This window comes from Mastigoproctus giganteus, unplaced genomic scaffold, assembly GCF_048544385.1.
Source record: "Mastigoproctus giganteus isolate SK-2022 unplaced genomic scaffold, ASM4854438v1 scaffold_16, whole genome shotgun sequence".
Lineage (NCBI taxonomy): Eukaryota > Metazoa > Arthropoda > Arachnida > Uropygi > Thelyphonidae > Mastigoproctus > Mastigoproctus giganteus.
In genome coordinates, this window is record NW_028328293.1 from 661,625 (window position 1) to 683,159 (window position 21,535).

At 39.2% G+C, this 21,535-nt stretch overlaps 1 protein-coding gene across 1 annotated transcript in view; it reads left to right on the forward strand.

Annotated features, from left to right (window-relative positions):
* The window catches only part of Spx (Spliceosomal protein on the X), a 232,782-nt gene that overhangs the window by 182,980 nt on the left and 28,267 nt on the right, over nucleotides 1-21,535 (forward strand). Inside the window, exon 7 of the mRNA XM_090389423.1 lies at nucleotides 8,947-9,117. Coding sequence (XP_090245549.1) covers nucleotides 8,947-9,117 — 171 coding nt within the window. The remainder of the gene's footprint in view (nucleotides 1-8,946; nucleotides 9,118-21,535) is intronic.

The window sequence follows — 21,535 nt, forward strand, 5'->3', positions numbered from 1 at the left end:
GATTGGAGACGGGTCTCTTGGTCCATGAGTTCCGTTTCCAGTTGTTTCGAGAGGGTGGGAAGGTGCATATCTGGTGGAAACCACATGGAGGTATGCACCTGTCATGTCAACATGGAACTGTTCAGGCAGGTGGGCGGTCAGCAGTGGGTTTTGGGCATGTTCAACTGGCACCATTTGGGACCTCTGTTACTTCTAAATGTATCTCTGAACAGTCCAGGTTACGTGTCCATCCTTGTAGACCATCTGCATCTGACATGGTGACTAGAACATGGTTCGAAGAGCATTCCGCAAATTTTACCACCATGGAATGGCCTCCACGTTCACATGGACATGAACCCTGTGGAGCATCTTTGGGAAGCTGTGGAAAAGTCAATTAGAGCTCTTTGGATCTTCCACCCAGGAATACGAAGGAATTATGGACAGTGGTGCAGCAAGCATGGATGGAAATACCTTTGGTACACTTTTGTGAACTAGTGAACTCAAGGCCTCACCGTGTGACTGCCGTATCTGGGCAAAAGGTGGGCCTACCCATTATTAGGTAGGTATGACATGATTTCTGTCCACTCAGGGTAAGTCATTGGTAAAAATGAAAGGCTTCAGCATCTCTTCCAGCTGGGGCCTTGTAACTAGAAGTTAAAGTCTGCTGGAGCATGTATACCTCATAAGCATCTGTAAGCATTACCCGGGAACCAAGCTCTCACAAAACAGTTAGCGTCAATCTTCTTGTCCACAAATATTCCCACTCACCCTATTCCCCCCCTCTCAAAAATTCTCGTGACCTCCAGAAGAGGCTCAAACTTTATAATTCTCTGTAAAATTCACTACAAAATTAAATAATTTTTCAGTGAATTTTACAACAGAGATATACACTGAGTGGACAGAAATCATGGGATACCAACCTAGTGACGGGTTGGCTCACCTTTCGCTCATATAAGGGCAGTCACATGGCGAGAGATTGAGTCCACTTGTTCATGAAAGTATTCCACAGATATTTCCATCCATCCATCCATGCTTGCTGCACTGCCGTCCATAATTCCGTTGCATTGCTGGATGAAGGATCCAAAGCTCGAATGGACCTTTCCACAGCATCCCAAAGATGTTCCACAGGGGTTCATAAACAGAGACGCCATTCCATGGGGATATAATCTGCGGAATTCTCTTCGAACCATGCTCTGGTCACCACGTCTCTTTGGGGAGGTGCATTGTCCTGCCGGAAGAGTACATTGCCATGTGGGTGCACAATGACCATGAAAGGATGCAGATGGTGTGCACAGATGGACACGGAACCTGGACCATTCAGAGACGTGTGCCAGTTGAACATGCCCAAACCATTACCAACCATCCACCTGCCTGAACAGTTCCTTTTTCGATATGACAGGTGCATAGTTTCGTGCGGTTTCTGCCAGATACTTATCCGACCAGTAGACCCATCTCCAATCATCCAAGGGCCAGTGTCGATGTTCTTTTGCCCAGTTGAGGTGCAGAGTCCTGTGTCGTTGTGTTAGCAATGGGACTCTTCGACAGCTTCCATAGCCTATTGCGGCTAATTATCGCCTGATGGTCTTGGTGGAGACATTTATGGCACTTCTCTTGTTGAATTTGGTGGTGATTTGTACCATTGCTCTCCGGTTGACTGAAACAATGCGAGACAGATGTTAATGGCCATGTTCATCCACCACCTTTGTCCGCCCATGACGAGATATTATTCTGGAAATAGCATATTACCGATACAGTCTTGATACTGTCAAACTGAGAAAATGCAATTTCTGCACCACCTCTGCGATAGAGTAACCCATGCATCGGGCACCCACTATCATCTCTCTTTCAAAGTCTGTTCAAAGTGATTAATCGTGTCTTAAGAATTTGCAGATAAAGGAACCACTTGGTAGCAGTGATCACAGTGTACTGATGTGGGATTTACTTAAGATATAATTACCATTTGGGGTAAAGGGAATGGTTTTTACTTCTGTAAAGGTGACTACAGTGGTCTCAGACAGTTTTTAAATTCTGTACAGTGGGACCAACTGATGATGTTACCAACAACAAATTCTAAGTGGGACGCATTCAAGGAATTAAACGTGGAAGCTACTAGGCTTTTCTTACCGATTAAGAAATATTGTTCAAGGTTAGGCCAAAATGGATGTCAGATAACCTAATGAGACTTTTTTTTTTTGTTGTTGTTGTTAACACATCAACTTCTGTGGCCATATTGCACCTCCCAAGGGTTTTGCATTTTGTACTCTGATCCAAGCCCGAGGTGTGATTAGAACCCGCAACCTTTGGGTTGCCAGGCACTTTACCTACCCGGCTAGCCCAGTCGGCATGAGACTCGTGCCGACCGGGCTAGCCGGGTGGGTAAAGTGCCTGCCTGGCAACCCAAAGGGCACAGGTTCGAATCCTGCCTCGGGCTTGGATCAGAGTAAATGCAAAAGCTTTGTGAGGTGCATTATGGCCACAGAAGCCGGTATGCCAACAAATACCAAAAAAATGAGACTCGTGGCAGAGAAGAAAAATGCATAGGATGCATATAAATTATCAGTTAACACAGAAATTTATGGCAGATATAAGCTAGTCTGTAATCAAGTCACACAAAGGAGATCAGGCAAGCAAAGGCAGATTACGAGAAAACTTTGGCAAAGGATGCTAAGAAAAACAACAAAGACTTCGTTGCTTATATAAACTCTAAAAGGAAGGAGATGAATCAGATTGGTCCACTTGATATCGATGGCTTAACTGTTGATTATCCTGCTCAGATAGCTGACAAACTGAATGAGTATTTTTCATCTATATTCACACATGAGGAGTTATTAAGGGAGGAAAATAACAGAAGTTTATCAAACTGTAACAGGTTGCTTAATGCTTTTGTAATAACTGAGTGCAAAGTGGAGGAGAAATTGTTGAAGTTAAACCTAAGAAAGGCACCTGGGGTTGATGGGATCTATCCAATAATATTAAAGGAGGAGGCAAAGGAACTAAGCAAACCATTAACCACAATTATGAGAGCATCTTTAGACTCAAGGGAAGCCCCCCATGGACTGGAGATGTGCAAAAGTCCCCAATTCGCAAAGGGGGATCTCAGGGTGACACGAGTAATTACAGACCAGTTAGTTTAACTTCTGTTCCAGGTAAAATAATGGAGTCACTGGTTAAAGATACATTGCAGGATCATCTAGACATAACTGCAGCAATAATTCGGACACGGCATGGGTTTGTTTAAGGAAAAGCCTTGTCTGACAAATTTGATTGGATACTATTACATGGTTACAAAGGAACTAGATGCAAAAAATAATTTTGATATCATATACTTGGATTTCAGGAAAGCTTTTAACACTGTTATGCTGTTTTGGCACTCCAATTTGTACATCACAGAAGATTGCTGTACAAATTGGAGCAGTATGGTATTAAGGCTAAGTTGCTACAATGGATAAAAGGGTGATTGAGTGGGAGAAGGCAGAGAGTCTCACAGGGTTCGGTGTCGGAGTCCCACAGGGTTCGGTGTTGAGCCCACTGTTGTTTTATATATTTTTCAATGATATTGATGAAGGTATATCAGGTTTAGTGTTGAAGTTTGTAGATAATACAAAGGTTAGCAGGGTTGTTAATGACAGTAATAGCAGTGTGCTACTGCAACAGGATTTAGAAATTTTGGGCAGATGGGCTGAGAAGTGCCAATTGAGGTTTAACATTGACAAATGCAAAGTACTGCATATGGGGTAGAAGTAACCCCATAAGAATGTACCAGCTGTGTGGTACTACACTCAGCTAGTGGAAAATGAAAAAGTCCTGGGGTTCTAATTGTGTAGTCAGATATGCAGTCTTCTGATCAATGCAGACAGGCTGCCAGAGCAGGCCATCAATGATATATAGGAATTTTGCTAGCAGGGACAGGGAGGTGATTATCCTGTTGTACGAGGCAGTGGTCAGGCCACACCTAGAGTACTGTGTACAGAGTCTGGAGGCCTCATTTTAGGAAGGATGTAGAGTTGCTAGAATGAATAAAAAGAAGGGCAACAAGATTGGTAATATATATATGCATATTATAATGCTGCTGTATTCCACCTAGTAAGCTAACATCCTCTGTATAATGGTATTGCCACTTTTTACACATTTGGAGAGGTTTGGGGGTGTCTCATTTAACACTTGAAAAATTTTTCATGACCTCTTCACTTGACTGTAGTTAGCCGAACTCAGGTGGAAGTAAGGTTTTTTCCATATGTGGAAAAAACCTTACTTCCACATTTCGTGTTTTTCATCATGCACACCATACAGAGTGGCTTGTGAACACACATATGTACAAACATAATATACTGACCCAATATAACCTGTGAAAGTATAGCAAATATTATACAACTCTCTCTTTCTCCTCCCCTCCCCCACTGAGTATAGTATAGAGGTGAAATATTTCACACAATTGCTTCACTGACTCCAGCTCCCAGTGACAAGTAGCATCTTTGACAGTGTATTATCCTGAGTGGATAAGGATTCTGTATGCATTTTGAAAGGACAGCTTTCTTGGATTATTAATTTTCAGTATATGGGCAATTAGATGAAAGTTGCTGTATTATAATGTTGTTTACAAACAATCTGAAAGTTTTTATTCACTTAACAGTAGTGATTCATTTGTTTAATGAATCACTACCTCAATGTGATTCTTGATGCACAAATTGTGAAACTCAGAAACTAATAGCATTTAAGACCACTCCATAGCTTAACAAATTTCTTGATGTTAGCATTAGCATTAGTAGAGGCATTTGATGCAAGAAAGCAAGCTTATGCAGCATCAGCCCAAAAAAAAAAATAATAAAATAAAATAAAATAAATAAATAAAAAAATACCACTTCCACTTCACCCCTCTGTTCATTCGAAATACCTATCCAGTTGAGCCTTAAACTTATTTAGGCTATCAACTTCCACGACAAGGGATGGAAGTCTGTTCCACCAACCAACCACCCGCTGGCTAAAGGCAAATTTCTGCATGTCTATCCTACATCTGTCTTTCCTCAATTTGAATTTATGCCCTCTCAGGTGATTATTCTGAGCAAGAGGAAGAATCCCATCAGCATTGAACATGCTCAAACCATTCAAGGCTTTATACACCTCTATCAGATCACCTCGCTGGTGCCTAGTCTCCAGACACTGTAATTTGCAAAACTTAAGCCTTTCTTCGTAAGAGCACCCCTTTGTTCCATTCACTACTCTTGTTGCCCTTCTCTGTACTTGTTCCAACAGCTCTACATCCTTTTTGAATTCAGGCCTCCAGGCCTGTATACAGTACTCTAGGTGTGGTCTGACCATTGCCTTATACAAGGGAATAATCACCTCCTTATCCCTGCTAGAAAAATTCCTATATATCATTGACAATACACCATGAGCTACTCTTGCAGCTCGTCTGGACTGCTCAGAGAACTTCATATCTGCCTGCACAGCCACCCCCAGGTCCTTTTCATTCTCTACCACTGTCAGTGTAGTACCACAGAGTTGATATGTTGCTCTGGGATTGCTGTTTCCCACTTTACGTTTGTCAATGTTAAACTTCATTTCCCACCTCTCAGCCCATCTGCTCAACCTTTCCAGATCCTGTTGCAGCAGCATAGTGTCAGTAGTGTCCTTGACAACCCTACCAACCTTCGTATCGTCTGCAAACTTGGACATTAAGCTTGATATACCATCATCAATATCATTTATAAATACAGAAAACAATAATGGACCCAATACTGAACCCTGAGGGACTCCACTAATAACATTAGTCCACGATGAGCAGTGTCCATTGATTACCACTCTCTGTCTTCTACCCCTCAACCACCCCTTTATCCATAGCAGCAATTTGCCTCCAATGCCACACTGCTCCAATTTGTGCAGCAGTCTTCCACGTGCAACAGCATCAAAAGCCTTTCTAAGATCCAAGTATATAATATCAAAGTTATTCCCTGCATCCAGTTCTTTTGTGACTGCATCATAGTATCCAATCAAATTGGTCAGGCAAGACTTCCCCTTAACAAAACTATGCTGTGTCCGAGCTATAACTAAAGTCTTGTCTAGATGATCCTGCAGTGCTTCTTTAACCAGTGCCTCCATTAATTTTCCGGGAAAAGAAGTTAAACTCGCAGGTCTATAATTACTTGTGTCAGCCTTTGAATCTCCTCTGTGAATTAGGGGTCACATTTGCACATCTCCAGTCCATGGGTACCTCCTCTGAGTCCAAGGAAGCTCTCATAATTATGGCTAAGGGTTTGCTTACTTCCTTTGCTGTCTCCTTTAATATAACTGGATAGATCCCATCCACCCCAGGTGCCTTTCTTGTGTTTGTCTTCAACAATTTCTCCTCCACTTTACTCTCAGAGATTACAAGATTCTCTAGCTTACAGCCAGAGTTGAATACACCTCTGGTATTCCCCTCGCTGAATGACTCCTCATGTGTGAATGTCGATGCAAAATATTCATTTAGTTTGTTAGCTACCTGAGCAGGACCATCAACAGTTGACCCGTCGATATTAAGTGGACCAATCTGATTCATCCCCTTCCTTCTAGAGTTTACATAAGTAAAGAACTCTTTGCTGTTTTTCTTTGCATCCCTTGCCAAAGATATCTCGTAATCTGTCTTCGCCTGCCTAACCTCCTTTGTAACTTGGTTACAGATCAACTTGTATCTATCATAGGCTTCTGTGTCACGTGTTAATTTGTATGTATCCCATGCATTTTTCTTCTCTGCCATATGTCTCATTAGTTCATCTGACAACCATTTAGGCCTAAACCTTGAACAATATTTCTTAGTTGGTATGTAAAGCCTAGTAGCTTCCAAGATAAGTTCCTTGAATGCTTCCCATTTTGAATTTACTGTTGGTAACATCATCAGTTGGTCCCACTGTATAGAATTTAAATACTGTCTCAGTCCATCGTAGTCGCCTTTACGAAAGCAATAACCCTTCCCTTTACCCCCAATGGTAGTTACCTCTTTGAGTAAATCCCACTTCAGCACACTGTGATCACTGCCACCTAGTGGTTCATATATCTGCAGATTCTTAATGCATGAAGAATCACTACTGATAATCAAATCAAGAGTATTACTCCCTCTAGTTGCCTCCCGAACATGCTGATGTAGAAAACAATCATCCAATAAATCCACAAAAGCCTTGCTAGTGTGTGAGTGACCAGCCCCAAAATTCCAGTCAATATCTGGGAAATTAAAATCCCCCATTATAAGACTCTCTGATTTACGGGCCCACTGTATTTCCCTGTACAGTTTCTTATTATACTCATCAGAGTAATTAGGCCTATAGCACACTCCTACTCTCAATTTTGATCTCCCAGTGCTTATGTCACACCAAACTGACTCGACACTGCACTGTCCAGCGATGTCGACTGGCTTCACTTCCTTGGATTTTATGTATTGCTTAACTAATAGCTTAACCCGTCCTCCCTTCCTATCCTGTCTATCCTTTCTGTACACATTGTACTCCCCAAATTCCAGTTCTGCATTCCTTATAACTGTGTGACACCACGTCTCTGAAATCCCAACAATATCTGCCTTTGATGTTTTGAGCAATACCTCAAATTCATAAAATTTATTTACTAAACTCCTAGCATTGGTGTACACTCAAGTATACCTGCACCTGTTTCTATTCTTAGCTACCCTAACACAACCCATGTGTTTACTTGTACTGCAATGGCTCCCAGCAGTCTCTGAAATACCATGCATCTTGTTTTTCAGGCTTCTGCTCATTCTAATAGAAGCAGTGCAAGAATCTCTTTCACCTCTGCCAGTGGCTACTGTCAATCTATTGGTCTTTGTCTTCCCCCAAGCTAGCAGTTTTCCGACCCACCTAACACTGCCTCAATAGCATCAGCAAACATTCTTGCACCCTTTCTATTTAAGTGTATCCCATCCCTGTAGAAGCAGTCTCTACAGGGATGGGATACACTTAAATAGAATGTTGTTGGAACATAGCATTAGTAGATGCATATGATGCAAGAAAGCAAGCCAGCATCAGCCAGGAAAAAAAAAAAAAAAATCTTCCCATTTCCCCCATCTATTTACTCCAAAAGTTTGTCCAGTTTTTCCTTGAATTTATTTAAGCAATGAACCACCTGCTAACTAAAGACAAATTTCCACATCTGTTCTACTAATGTCTTCCCGCAGTTTGAATTTATACTCCCCTCAGGTGCATAATCTGAGCAAGAAGAAGAATCCCATCAGCATTGAGCTTGCTCAAACCATTCAAGTCCCTATACACCTCAATCAGATCACCTCGTAGGTGCCTAGTCTCCAGATGCTGCAATTTGCGGAACTTTCTTTGGTAAGAGCAACCCTTTGTTCATACAGTTGGTACGTTATTCTGGGGTTACTGCTACCCGTATGCATTACTTTGCATTTGTCAATGTTAAACTTCAGTTTCCCTCTCTCAGCCATAGTAAAAAGTTATAGATCCAAAATGAAATCCCCATTCACCCTCCATAATCAGCAATGTGACAGTATAATCATTTTACCACTTATCACTCACTTGGAGAGGTCTTGGTTTGAGCTTCATCGATGACTGGAAGAGTTTTTAAAGGTTTCTACAATGAGTGTTGTAGCTAGCCAGTTTCATGTTTAGGGAGTTTTTTCCCCCATGAGTCATTCCACGCTTTTCAACCCACAGAATATGCAAATCAGCTTGTGAGCATACACTTTTACAAACATAATACATAATGAAGCAGTATGGTGTGCATTACTGATTCTTGTAAAAGAAAATAACAACAGCAGAATCAGCTGTGCCAAACTGCTTTGGTGAATGGCCAATTCAAAACTAAATTTCCCAATTCTCAGGTGGTTTGACTGTGTCAAAGTCTCTTTTTATTTACTTGTCTTTTGAAAATTTTTGCTTATTGATATCTTAGAATTCTTGAGTTTTATGCTTCCAGAAAACTGTCTTTGTTAACCACTAAACACAATATATTTGCTTTACACAGGCTCAGTTGTGCTTCCTCCTCCACCACCATTACCAGGTGCAATACCTCCGCCACCTCTTCCTCCAACATCCTTATCTGTTTCTGTGCGTCAATCTACAAATGTTCCAATTGGGTTTCCATCAAGTGCACCGCCACCACCACCTCCTCCCCCACCACCTCCATCATCCACAGGTAAGAGCTAATTAAAAAGTTTTCCTGATAATGATTATTATTTTTTGTTAATTACCTTTATTGAACCTTTTATTAACCTCAGTTCCTTATCCGTGAAATTGAGTTGTTGAAGGGAACAATGAAACAAACATAGGCAAATATCATTTTATATTATACTATTCTTTCAGAAGCAGATCATGGTAAGGTGCTCACAGCATTTAACCAATTAATAATTTGTTCACATATATGAACAAATTATAGGGAAACATTGGACATTATGAACTCAGAGATCGTGAATGTGAAAAATCTTCCATCACTGATACAGCAGTTAATCTGTAATCCAGTAGGTCCATGGAATTTCCAGATAGGTATCACTGAACCTGAAGAGAGTGATTATATTATTTCTGATATTGTGTTCCTATAAAATCTGTATTATAACCATAGTCGTTTTTGCACCATAAAAAACCAAACCAAACCTATAAAATCCAATATGAGTCAGCAAATATCAGTAGGACTATCCATAGGTTTATACAGTCATGTAGAAAGTTTGCGGTTTTGTAGGACTTGTGAAGCCAAGTCCCCCATAACACCAAATATTATTTGAAGTGGGCAATGTGTTTAGGGACTGGAAAAATACAAAAAGGTCATATGGAACAATGTGTTGTTTCATTGCACATTGTTTAGGTATTGGCGGTATTCAGATTGGGCTTGGACACCATTCAGATCAAATCAGGAATGATCTGATCTGAATGAATCCCACATTTGGGATCAGTTGGAATGCAAGATCAAGGCAAGATAAATATGGCCCATTTTGACTGCTATTGTGATGACTGTTGAAAGGAGAATGGTATCAGATTCCAGCTGTCTGCTATCATGAATTAGTTGAGAACATTTAACAGTGGATCAGTGCTGTCATTCAGGCTAATGATGCACCCATAATTTCTTTAATAAAAACCTTTTATTTATTTATTATTATTTTTTTTTATGTACTGCCATCCGAATACTCTAAGAGGATATTATATATACTTTTATGCATTTTTAAAAATTTTAGGTGGAAGAAATAATATGTTTTGTGGTAAAGAATAAAAACAAAAGCATATATTCTAAATTGAGAATTCTCAATTGTTGTTGCAAATAACTGAACACTATAATTATGTCTGGCTTACATATGGCATTTGGTTTTTTTTTTTTTTTTTTGTTGCAAGCTTTTCTAAAGTAGTGTTCATCCTATTTCTAAATTTGTCTTTTACAGAATGCAGTTTTTATGTAATTGGTTTTGAATGAATGTTATGTGAACAAGTTTTCTCTTGTTTGTATAGTTCCAAACATTGAAGTAATATTATATTATTGATATTATATTCGAATTGCCATTTGTATAATGATTGGAAAAGTTATTTTGAATATACAGGATGTTATGTGAAATGAGGACCATACTTTAGCAGATTATTAATTAGGAAACTTTGGGCTAAAATATTTGTCAATGTATCTCTCTTTTTGATATACTTGTATCTCTGCAATAATTGCAGAGATATAAGTATATCAAACCATGTATATGAGTTACTATAGAGTGGCAAACAAAAGGGAAATGCCGAATTCATAGGTATTGCTGATTGTTTTATTATTTTAATGAATAACAGTGGAAATTATATAAGGGCCTGTTCACAAATTGTGTAATACAAAGGGCTGGAGGGTTTGCAAAAATGTCACATTGTGTTTCTCCCTGATCCCTACTGTCTTACGAATAATGTTCTTATTTTGGACGTCAGTTACCCCACGCTTAAAATAAAAATATCCAGAGAGTTTGTTAACCTTTGAATGCCAAGGAAAAATTTTCAAATTATCAACTGTACCCCAATTTTGTTATCAGGTATTTCCAAGATTCAGACAAACTATATGGAGTAAGAGCTCCTGAACTGATACAGGTTGGAAGCAAAATGTTTTCCTGTACTATATTTTAAATATTATACTTACAATTACCAATACAATTACAATCACAATTACAAATACAGTTGAACTTAGTTATAACGAGGTCACAGCTGTAACAAGCAAAAAGCCTTAATGATTTTAACTTATGCGTATTTCTGTACATTCGCTCACTGTTATAATGAGCATATTACACGGATATACCGTACAAATTTTGGTAACTGTGCAAACATTCTTAATTGCTTGGGTAGTCGAAAAAACTCAATTCTTGGAATAGACAAAAATGAAAAGGGTGACTTGGCTTTTATGACTGTCCACATCGCGTTGGATTAGCACCCAGGTTATGATTACCTTGTCCTTTCGGGGACGGGGGCTATAGAATAGTGCATCAGCATTCTGCTTGTCTCATTACCCTATTTACAGATTATCTTGTATTCACTAAATTTATTTCGGGACTTTTAAGAATTTTGTCAATGGGACTTCTAAGAACTTTGTATGCAGATCACTTTACTGTCATTTTAAATAAAATCAGTTAGAAATGAACCCTTCCTTTGGAAAAATGTCTGCTAACAAAAGTAAGTGTCTCTCGATTTGCGAAAAAGTCAAAATTATTCATGAGTTATAACGTGGTGCAAAAAATGTTGAAGTATGTAAAAAATTTCCTTGTCCTCTTCAACAGTAATGACATTGTGGAAGAATAAACATGTTTACATATCGGCACTGGAAAAGAACATAACCTGGGGAGAGTTTGTTTGTTTGTTATTTGGTTTTTAGGAGCATTAGCAACTAAGGCCATATTGCTCCGGGATATGCGGTGGTCATTCCCTGACCTTTCCACATCCTCTGTATTTGGTGGCGACGGGCTCGAACCCCGGTCTAATCAAGAAGCGTGTGCTGTGCACTGCTGCTCCTTCCCACCTGGCTACGGAGGCGCCACTGTGGGGGGGGGGGATTTATAAGTGCGAGGTTACAAATGTTGATGAAGCATTGCTTCAATGGTTCACTACACAAAGAAGAGCTGGATTTTCAATAGACGGTCCGATCTTGAACACCGAAGTGGAAAAAATTGTTAAACAATTTGGACACGACGGTTTTGTATGTAACAACAGTTGGCTGGATCCATTTAAAAACCAAATACAAACATATTAATACAAATAATATGTAGGTATATACTAATATTTTTTCTCTCTAATGTTTCTTTTGTTTTTTGAATTTATCTTTTTATCAAGTTATTGAGAATTAAAAAAAAAATAGGAGGTAACTCATCACCGATACAGTGAGTAATGGTTATAACAAGGAAATTTTTTCAGTCCCTTGATGCTCATTATAACTAAGTTCGACTATATATAATTCAAAAGTATTAAGTTGGAATTGCCTTTACAATAGAAAACAGATATCATATTAGGAAATCTAAAAAGATATTAAATTAGTTAAATTCTTACCTGCTGACAGACTCCCTTGCTGATGCTCCAAAAAACCTGATGTGCCATACAAGCAAGAGGAGCTGCTGCCAGCAGTTAATTTATAGGTGAGGGATTAAGTCCATTAGCCAATAGAATTGTGCCAAGTTTTTATCCTGGATCCAGGGTTCTTATGTAGTGGAAGCTTGGGGTGACCTTTGCTCCCATATTTTGGACATCAGGTTATTGTGCAGGCTGGTTCAGGTGTTTCCGACATCTTACGATACCCATCCATACCATACCCCTGGTTCTGGTGAACTCGAGGGAGTAGTATGTGGGCCTCTCCTCTGGATATCTCACCTGTTTTCTTTTCCTGGTTTTTTATTCCTTCTTCTATTTTCTTATTGAAAAGATTGAAATATTGCGGGTCAAATTTGCTGTTTCCTATTGCTGCTAAGGCTCCGAACATTTTTATGAAGAAGAAGAAGAAGTAGGAATAAGTCGTGAATGAGACAGACTGTGGTTAGTCTGTACCTGCATCTAATATAGTTAGGGATGGATGCTACATGGTTGTTTTCCATTAAGGTTATTACTATATTAATACCATTCATATAACATGTGAAATTAATAATATAGTTTATTAGTCTGTTTGCCTAAATTACTATACATTAAGGTGATGTTTCAGGAATCTTACCGATACTCATCATCAGACCATGCTGTTGAAGGAACAGAAAATAGAAAGGGTTACAAATTTGAATATTTTAGAATATTACAAATTGCAAATATATGATTCTAAAGTATTAAGTTGGAATTGCTGTACAATAGAAAACAGATATTAAATTAGGAAATCTTAGGTAAATACAAAGAGATTAATTTCTTACCTGCTGACAGACTCCTCTTGCCGATGCTCCCAGAAACCTGATGTGCATACAGGCAAGAGGCACTGCCAGCAATTAATTTATAGGTCAGGGATTAAGTCCATTAGCTAATAGAATTGTGCCAAGTTTTTATCCTATATCTGGGGTTCTTGTGTAGCGGAAGCTTGGGGTGACCACTGCTCCCATACTCTGAATGTCAAGGTTGGTGTGCAGGCTGGCAGCAGGTAAGTATTTAATCTCTTTGTATTTACCTAAGATCTCCTAATTTAATAACTGTTTTCTATTGTAGCGTCAATTCCAACTTAATACTTTAGAATCATATATTTGCAATTTGTAATTGGAATACTAATTGTAACTGTAATGTTGGTAATTGTAACTGTAATATTCTAAAATATTCAAATTTGTAACCCTTTCTATTTTCTGATCCCCCAACAGCATGTATGGTCTGATGATGGGTATCGGTAAGATGCCAGAAACATCACCTTAATGTATAGTAATTTAGGCAAACAGCCTAATAAACTATATTATTAATTTCACATGGTATTAATATAGTAACAACCTTAATGGAGAACAACCACATAGTGTCCTTCCCTAACTATACAAAAATTGTTTATTTTTGGGTTTGCATTAGCTAATATATAAAACTGCATGGTAAAATATTTTATGATTTTTAACTCTTTAGACATTTTAAATATTAATTATTTATGCGATTTTAATGTGTGGTATTTCTTGAAATTTTCAAAATCCTGCAATCTTCTTCTTTTTTTTTTTTTTTTTTGTGTCTTTCTTCTTGTTTGGAATTTCATCTTTAATAACAAAATGAAGGCAGACATTCACTGTGTCTCCTGCATCTAAACGTGATAGCCCTTTTCTTGAAAGAATGTTCTTATTTTGGATAATCTCCTGCTAACCGAAAAAGCAACTTCTTTCGAAAATGCTTTTGATGAAGGTTCTTTTTAGATATATCTACCACCATCATCAAGTTGAAGTTGTTCACAACTGAGACTTCTAAATGTTAGGAAAACACCTTCCTCCAATATATCATTGATTTCCAAGTAAAGAAATTACTAGCAGAGTGGGTCAGCACCCGTGCTTTTTTTTGTGTATTCACAAATAGTGACTGGCATTTCAGTTTGAAAGTCTGCCCTCTCCCATTTAGTTTCCCTGTTGTTACTTCAGTATTGTAGAAAGAAGAGTGCATATGTACAATGCTTTTGTCTCTCCAAGCTAACACAATCATCTTTTTTGAAAAAGCAACAATCCTGTTCTTTTCAGTCTTCATCTTTGATAGTAACTCTTCATGTTTTCCATAGCAGTTCCATAAGTTTCATTGACACAAATAAATAACATAATGGGAATACAATAGTCTTTCAGAAAATTGTAAAGGGCACACAAAAAAAAAAAAATATATATATATATATATATATATATATTGAGTTCTTCTGGTCTGTGTAGTAGTGGCAAATGATGCATAAAAGCAAACTTATATAGCATCAGCCAAAAAAATAAACACACTTCTCCCATCCATACCCTCCAAGAATTTGTCTTGTTCTTCCTCCCTTCCTTGAATTTATTCGACCCATCCACTTCCACAAGTAAAAAAAATGGAAGCCTGTTCCAACAATCAACCACCTGCTGGCTGAACGCAAACTTTCACAAATCTATCCTGCAACCATTCTTCCTCAACTTATTTATGCCTCATATGTGTAGTTTCAGCAAGAGGAAAAATGCCATCAACATTTAGCTTACTCAATCCACTCAAGACCTTAAACACCTGATTCAGTTCTCCCTTCAGGTGCTTAGTCTTGAAATGTTGCAGTTTACAGAACTGAAGCATTTCTATGTAAGGGCACCTTTTGTTCTCTTCACCATTCTGGTTGCCCTTCTCTACACCCATTCCAGCAGATACACATCCTTCTTAAAGAGACCTCCAGACCTCTGTACAGTACTCAAGATGCAGTCTAACCATGTCTGACTGCACAAGTACCCTCAGTCTTTTTCCATTCTCCACTACCTGAGTGTAGTACCACACAATTGACAAGTTATTGTGGAGTTACTGCTACCCATATGCAGTACTTTGCATTGACCCAATTTTCCTAGATCTTTTTGCAGTAGGTAGTAGTAGTGGTGGTGGTGGTGGCATGTGATGCAAGACAGCAGGCATATAAGCTTATGCAGCATCAGCCAAAAAAAAAAAAAAAAAAAAAAAAATAGAAAACGATTCCTTCTAAATATTTGTCCAGTTCCTCCTTAAATTTATTTAAATTATCAACTTTCACAACGACAGATGGAAGTTTGTTCCAGCAATTAACCACACGCTGGCTAAAGGCAAATTTCCACACATCTATTCTTCCTCATCTGTCGATGAATTAAGGAAGGACAACATCTGTCCTTCCTCAATTTCAATTTATGCCCCCTTAGGTTTGTAATCTGAACAAGTGGAAGAATTCAGCGTGCTCAACCCATTCAAGGCCTTATACACCTCAATCAGATCACCTTGCAGGTGCTTAGTCTCCAGCTGCTGCAATTTGCAGAACTTAAGTCTCTCTTGGTAAGAGGATCCCTTCATTCCCCTCACCAATCTTGTTGCCCTTCTCTGTACACGCTCAAGCTGTTATTGTTGTTATTTGGTTTTTAGGAGCATTAGCAACTAAGGCCATATTGCTCCGAGGATATGCGGTGGTCATTCCCTGACCTTTCAGCATCCTCTGTATTTGGTGGTCACGGGCTCGAACCCTGATCTAATCAAGAAGTGTGTGCTACGCACTGCCGCTCCTGCCCACCTGGCTACAGAGATGCCACGCTCAAGCAAATCTACATCCTTCCTAAAATGAGGCCTCCAGACCTGCACCAGTACTCACGGCGTGGCTTGACCATTGCCTTATACAGAGGGACAATCACCTCCTTTTCCCTACTAACAAAATTCCTGTATATCATTTACAACACCCCAACACCCCATGACCTGCCCTGGCAGCCTGTCTGCATTGCTCAGAAAACTTCATATCTGGTTGTACAATTACTCCCAGGTCTTTTTTCATTTTCTACCTCCTTAAGTGTAGTACCACACAGTTGGTACGTTTCTCTGGGGTTACTTCTACCCATATGCAGTACTTTGCATTTTTCAAGGTTAAACTTCAGTTGCCACTTCTCAGCCCATCTGCCCAAATTTTCTAGATCCTGTTGCAGTAGCACACTGCCATTACTGTCATTAACAACACTGCCAACCTTTGTATCATCTGCAAACTTTGATACTAAGCCTGATATACCTTCATCAATATCATTGATAAATATACAAAACAACGGTGGACCCAACACCGAACCCTGCAGGACTCCACTAATAACATTAGTCCACGAAGAGCAGCATCCATTGATTACCACCCTCTGTCTTCTCCCACTCAACCATCCTTTTATCCATTGTAGCAACTTACCCTTAATACCATTCTGCTCCAATTTGTACAGTAGTCTTCCATGCACAACAGTGTCAAAAGCTTTCCTAAAATCCAAGTATATGATATCAAAATTATTTTTTGCATCCAGTTCCTTTGTAACCACATCATAATAACCAATCAAATTTGTCAGATAAGACTTTCCCTTAACAAACCCATGCTGTGTCTGAATTATTGCTGCAGTCTTGTCTAGATGATCCTGCAATGCATCTTTAACCAGTGACTCCATTATTTTACCCGGAACAGAAGTTAAACTAACTGGTCTGTAATTAGTAATTACTCGTGTCACCCCTTCGATCCCCCATTGTGAATTGGGGACACATTTGCACATCTCCAGTCCGTGGGGACCTTCCCTGAGTCCAAGGATGCTCTCATAATTATGGCTAGGGGTTTGCTTACTTCCTTTGCTGCCTCCTTTAATATAACTGGATAGATCCCATCCACCCCCAGGTGCCTTTCTTATGTTTAACTTCAACAATTTTGCCTCCACTTTGTTCTCAGTTATTACAAAATCATTAAGCACCCTGTTACAATTTAATATCCTTGTGGCATTTTCAAACCTTAATAACTCCTCATGTGTGAATGTAGATGCGAAATAATCATTTAGTTTGTTTGCTATCTGAGTAGGATCATCACAGTCGAACCATCGATATCAAGTGGACCAATCAGATTCATCCCCTTCCTTTTAGAGTTTATATAAGTAAAGAAATCCTTGCTGTTTTTGTTAGCATCCTTTGCCAAAGATTTCTCGTAATCTGCCTTCGCCTCCCTAATCTCCTTTGTGACTTGATTACAGACTAGCTTATATATATCATAGGCTTCTGTGTCACCTGATAATTTATATGCATCCCACGAGTCTCATTAGTTCATTTGACAACCATTTAGGCCTAAACCATGAACAATATTTCTTAATAATTATGAAATGTTTAGTAGCTTCCACTATTAAATCCTTGAATGCTTCCCACTTAGAATTTGCTGTTGGTAACATCATCAGTTGGTCCCACTGTACAGAATTTAAAAACTGTCTGAGACCACTATAGTCACCTTTACGGAAGCAAAAACCCCTTTCTTTACACCTGATGGTAATTATATATTTAAGTAAATCCCTTATCAGTACATTGTGATCACTCCACCTAATGGTTCCTTTATCTGCAAATTCTTAATGCACGAATGATCACTGCTGATAACCAGATCAAGAGTATTGATCAAGAGTATTGATTCTGGATGCTCTCGAATATGCTGCTGCAGAAAACAATCATCCAATAAATCCACCAAAAGTCTTACTAGTGGTCGAATGGCCAATCCATAAGTTCCAGTCTATATCTGGGAAGTTAAAATCCCCCATTATAAGACATTCTTATTTACTAGCCCACTCTATTTCTCTCTACAATTATTCATTGTACTTATTCGAGTCATTAGGCCTATAACACACTCCTACTGTTATTTTTGCTTTCGCAGTGCTTATTTCGCACCAAACTGACTCAGCAGTGCACTGTTCATCTATATCAACTGGATGCACTTCTTTTGATTTTATGTTTTTCTTAATTAACAGCATAACACCTCCTCCCTTCCCATCCTGTCTATCCTTTCTGCGCACATTGTACTCCCCAAATTCCAGTTCTGCATTCCTTATATCTGTGTGATACCACGTCTCTGCTATCCCAACAATATCCGCCTTTGATGTCTTGACCAACACTTCAAATTCATCAAATTTATTTACTATATTTCTAGCATTGGTATACATGCAAGTATACATGTACCCCTTCTTATTATTAGTTACCCTAACACATCCCATATACCTACCTGTTTCATGATGACTGCCATCAGTCCCTGAAATTCCCAACACCCCTTGCTCCACGCCGCTGCTTATTCTAATAAAAGTAGTGCAAGAATCACCTTCACCTATGCCTGCAGCTGCTTTTAACCTTTTAGTCTGTGAATCCCCCCCCCAAGCTAGCAGTTTTCCGACCCACCTAACACTGCCTCGATAGCATCAGCAGATATTCTTCCACCCTTTCTATTAGTATTAGTATTAGTATTAGTAACGGCCGTATGGTGCAAGAAAGCCTATGGCTTATGCTGCACCAGCCAAAAAAAAAAAAAAAAAAAATCCGAACAAAACAATGATAAAAACAAAAATTAAATAAATAATAATAATTAATAAATAAATAAAAATAATAAAATGAAATTAAAAATTAAATAAAAAGGAAATTAATCCTATCTATGCGCTTCCCTTACCCGAAAGTACTATCCAGATGACCTTTGAATTTCCCCAAACTGTCGGCCTCTACCACCCATGAAGGCAACTTATTCCAGTAATTTATAACTCGCTGGCTAAAATAAAACTTCCTGCAGTCCAATCTAAACATTTCCCCGCGTAACTTGAATTTATGTCCCCTAGTTCTAGCATCATTTATAATCTTGAAAATTTTGTCCTCATTCATTTTACTGATGCCTCTCAGAGCCTTAAACACCTCAATCAAATCTCCTCTAAGGTGTCTAGTTTCCAAACTCTGCAACCCACATATTCGAAGTCTTTCTTCATACGGACGCCCTTTTGCCGATCTCACCAGGCGAGTTACCCTTCTTTGCACCCTTTCAAGAAGCTCGATGTCTTTCTTTAGGTGCGGTCTCCATACTTGAACACAGTATTCCAAGTGTGGTCTAACATAGGCCTTATATAATGGGATTATCACGTCCCTATCTCTACTTGCAAAAGTTCGATAGATCATCGATAGGACACCATGGGCCTTCCTTGCAACCTGTTTACAATGCTCAGAGAATTTCATGTCTGACCGTATCGTAACACCCAAGTCCCTTTCCTCCAGTACTGGGTTTAGTTGAACTCCACCAAGTGAATAAGTTATTTTGGGATTACTGTTTCCCAGGTGTAATACCTTACACTTTGTTGGATTAAAGCACAGCTGCCATTTTTCTGACCATTCTTGAAGTCTATCTAGGTCTCTCTGAAGAAGCTCAGCTTGACAGTGATCATTAACTACTCTACCAATTTTAACATCATCTGCAAATTTAGACATCACGCCCTCTATCCCTTCATCAATGTCGTTTATGAAAATTAAAAACAACAGTGGTCCTAATACTGATCCTTGGGGAACCCCACTTCTTACATCAACCCAATCTGAGGAATAGCCATTTATCACAACCCTCTGCCTCCTGCCCTGAAGCCATCCTTCTATCCCTCTAAGGATTTTTCCAGTGATTCCAACCTGTTCCAGCTTATAAAGCAACCGCTCATGTGGTTCAAAAGTCTGAGTCAAAAGCTTTGCTGAAATCTAAATAAACAATGTCAAAATTATTCCCTAAATCCAGCTCGTGAGTGACCCTTTCGAAATAGCGAACCAGATTTGTTAAACATGATTTTCCCTTTACAAAACCATGCTGAGTATCCTTGAGAATTTCAATTCGATCCAAATGATCCTGAATTCCACCCTTGATCAATGCCTCCATGATTTTCCCTACTACTGAAGTCAGACTGACAGGTCGATAATTTCCCACTTCACTTTTAGAGCCACCCTTATGTATGGGAGATACATTTGCACTTTTCCAATCCAAGGGAATCTCCCCAGAGTCTAGTGATGCTCGCATAACCAGCCTCAGTGGTTCAATGCACTCGCTTGCCGCCTCTCTCAAGATTATAGGGGTTTAAGAGTATTCCATCCCTGTAGATTATAGGGGTTTAAGAGTATTCCATCCCTGTAGAAGTAGTCTCTCCTGTTAACAAGCACAGACCAGGCTGAAAAATTTTACACCCTGAGCCGTACACATTTCCTCCAGGGCCGAATTGATTGGCAAGGCTCTCATCATGTACTCCCTCCTATCATGTCTGGGCAGAATTGCAGACACTTTCAAATTTAACCCTAATTCACGACTTTTTTTGCAACATTGACCTGTACTTGTTAAGTAAATCTGCAGATCTCCTACTCTTAATGTTGTTGGTGCCAATGTGTACAACAATATCACCCTTTGTGCCCTTAAAAGATGATATATGCTTTACAGTGTCATCAACCTTTGTCCCTGGCAGACATACCCTGGTCCTATTCCATCTATCCTTTTTACACAATATATTCCCTGTCTCCCTGACAATAGAGTCACCGACGATAACTAACTCCTGTGGGACCAGCGCCTTCTGCCTTGGAGGTTGCCGCTATGTTGCCTGATGCCCAGGAGGGAGCTTTGGCATTGAGTTGGGCAGCTGAGAGCTTGATGGGCCCCCCTCATTAATTTCTTCGAGGACATCTACCCTGACGCTCTCATAGACGCCCATCAGAACGCTGAGCTTACCCCTAATTTCTAGACACTCTCTGCACCTGGCACGCACAAAGACATCCTCCTTGGCTAGATCATGTTCCATTCCAGAGAGTTCGGCAAACATTTCACAAGTTGCACATTTTTTTTAGGCTGTGATGTGTTGGAGAATCTCAGTTCTCCAACGCATCTCTCAGTTCTCCCCCGAGTCACAGCACTCCTGCCACTTTGTGCCCGTTGCTTTTCTGCTCTAGTCCGGGACATCATATTTTAAATTAATAAGATCGATAAATTTAATTAATTAATTGTCAACACTACACTATCTAATAGAATACTAAATGCAGGGATGAGAATTACGCTATATAATTTTACGTTAGAGCTACCTAGTTACCACAACTAAAAATTTGAATTCCCTAACACTCTATACAAAAACAATGGCTGCAAGATTTGAATGAAACAACGGTTTTATGTATATTAAGTAGTAATCTACAAAAACTCTTATCTAAATTAAAAATAAAAATAATCA